The 1,520-nt window shown below is 36.7% G+C and overlaps 1 protein-coding gene across 1 annotated transcript; it reads left to right on the plus strand.

Moving 5' to 3' along the window:
* Positions 1 to 363: 363 nt before the first annotated feature.
* On the plus strand, positions 364 to 1,070 carry LOC116114154. The gene has a single exon (XM_031400306.1). It carries the CDS (start codon positions 503 to 505, stop codon positions 863 to 865), a length of 363 nt encoding a protein of 120 aa, XP_031256166.1. The 5' UTR covers positions 364 to 502; the 3' UTR covers positions 866 to 1,070.
* Positions 1,071 to 1,520: the final 450 nt, after the last annotated feature.

Raw genomic sequence — 1,520 nt, forward strand, 5'->3', positions numbered from 1 at the left:
AAAATTGAGAAATATACTAAAGTTTAACTTATATGATGGATAATATCAAAGAAATGATTTTCAAAGTCTAGGCATAAAATAAACAATATTCATGCTCTATTAATAAGTCAAATCGAAATAATACATTTCATTTATTCTATTTAGTCTCCGATAGTGTAGTCCTACACTCCCACACATCCAACTCATCGTTCCTATCAAAACAGTAAAAACCGGACCCACTTTTAAATTTTAATCATAGAAAAGACGAAACTGGCGTAGCCGGTTAAAAGGTTTTAAAAAAGTACAGATGATACCCCCCACCTGTCCGTTCTTATCCGTTTTGTCAATTTTCTTTCTCCCTCTCAATCCAATTTTTTCCCTTCAAATACTAACCCAAATCAACTGTCAAACTCCATCTCTAATCTAGTAATCTCTCTTGAAGCTTTCTCTATTTCTTACAACACAAAAACCCTCAACTCCGGTTTCTCCTCTCTCTTTCTTTTAAACACACACAACACCAGATATGGCTACCAATCTCCTTTCTTTCAGGCCTGCAGGAGTCCAAGCCAGAGCATCACGGGCTCCCCGAAAACCCGATTCCAACAAACAGGGGAGTCCTTCCTCCAACTGGTGGACCCCGCTTTTTGGCTGGTCCTCCGAACCTGACTACATTGACTCCAACGGTAAACCAGATCAGTCGGAATCTGATCCCGAGATGAAGTCTATGAAAGCTTCTCGGTTCACGCCGGGTTGCTTCACGGAGGAGAAGGCAAAGCAGCTTCGGATGATGACAAAGGACACCTCTTTTCATGACGCCATGTACCACTCAGCCATCGCCTCTCGCCTCGCTTCCGATTTCAAGTTTCAATCGGAGTCGGAAAGCTAATATTAGACCCGGATCAGTAATTTTTTTTTTTTTTTAATAATTAGAATTATAGTTTTATAATTTGTAAGGTTGTGTAAGTCCGACTTTTAGGGATGAAATGCTGATGAATGATGTATGGTTTAGTTGGTTACGTGGAAGAAGGTGATCTGATTAAGTGATGTAATTATATGTTAAACAACTGATAAACTATGTAATTATTGTTTCATATAATGTCACTTTTAATTATTTTTTATTCCTTGTGAAAGAAGTTTTATGGAATCTTTTAATAAACCTCAATTTGTGGTTTTAGTAAGTAAAAAGATGATTTGACATATACCAGATTATCACAAAACCATTGGATTCAACTGATTAAGAATTAATAATTAGGACCCTGGTTTATAAGACTTAGAGCATAGTGAACGGTCAAGATATAAGAATGAAAGAAACAAGATTCTTCAAGTTGTCAATGGCATATTCGGATTCTGAGTTCTGACTTCCGACTGGATCCCGGTTCTTTCGAGGCAGTCTTTAAGCATCCAACAAGAAGATGCTTTTGTTTTAGGATATTTGCTGAATGATCTTTTTTTCTTATATTTGTTTTTTATTAATTATTATTATATGGATTCCAATGTGTGCCGAGGATTATCTCCCCTCGGATATTGGCTCCTTTAAGTTT

This window comes from Pistacia vera, unplaced genomic scaffold (genome assembly GCF_008641045.1).
Source record: "Pistacia vera cultivar Batoury unplaced genomic scaffold, PisVer_v2 Contig1212, whole genome shotgun sequence".
In the NCBI taxonomy this organism is placed as follows: Eukaryota; Viridiplantae; Streptophyta; class Magnoliopsida; order Sapindales; family Anacardiaceae; genus Pistacia; species Pistacia vera.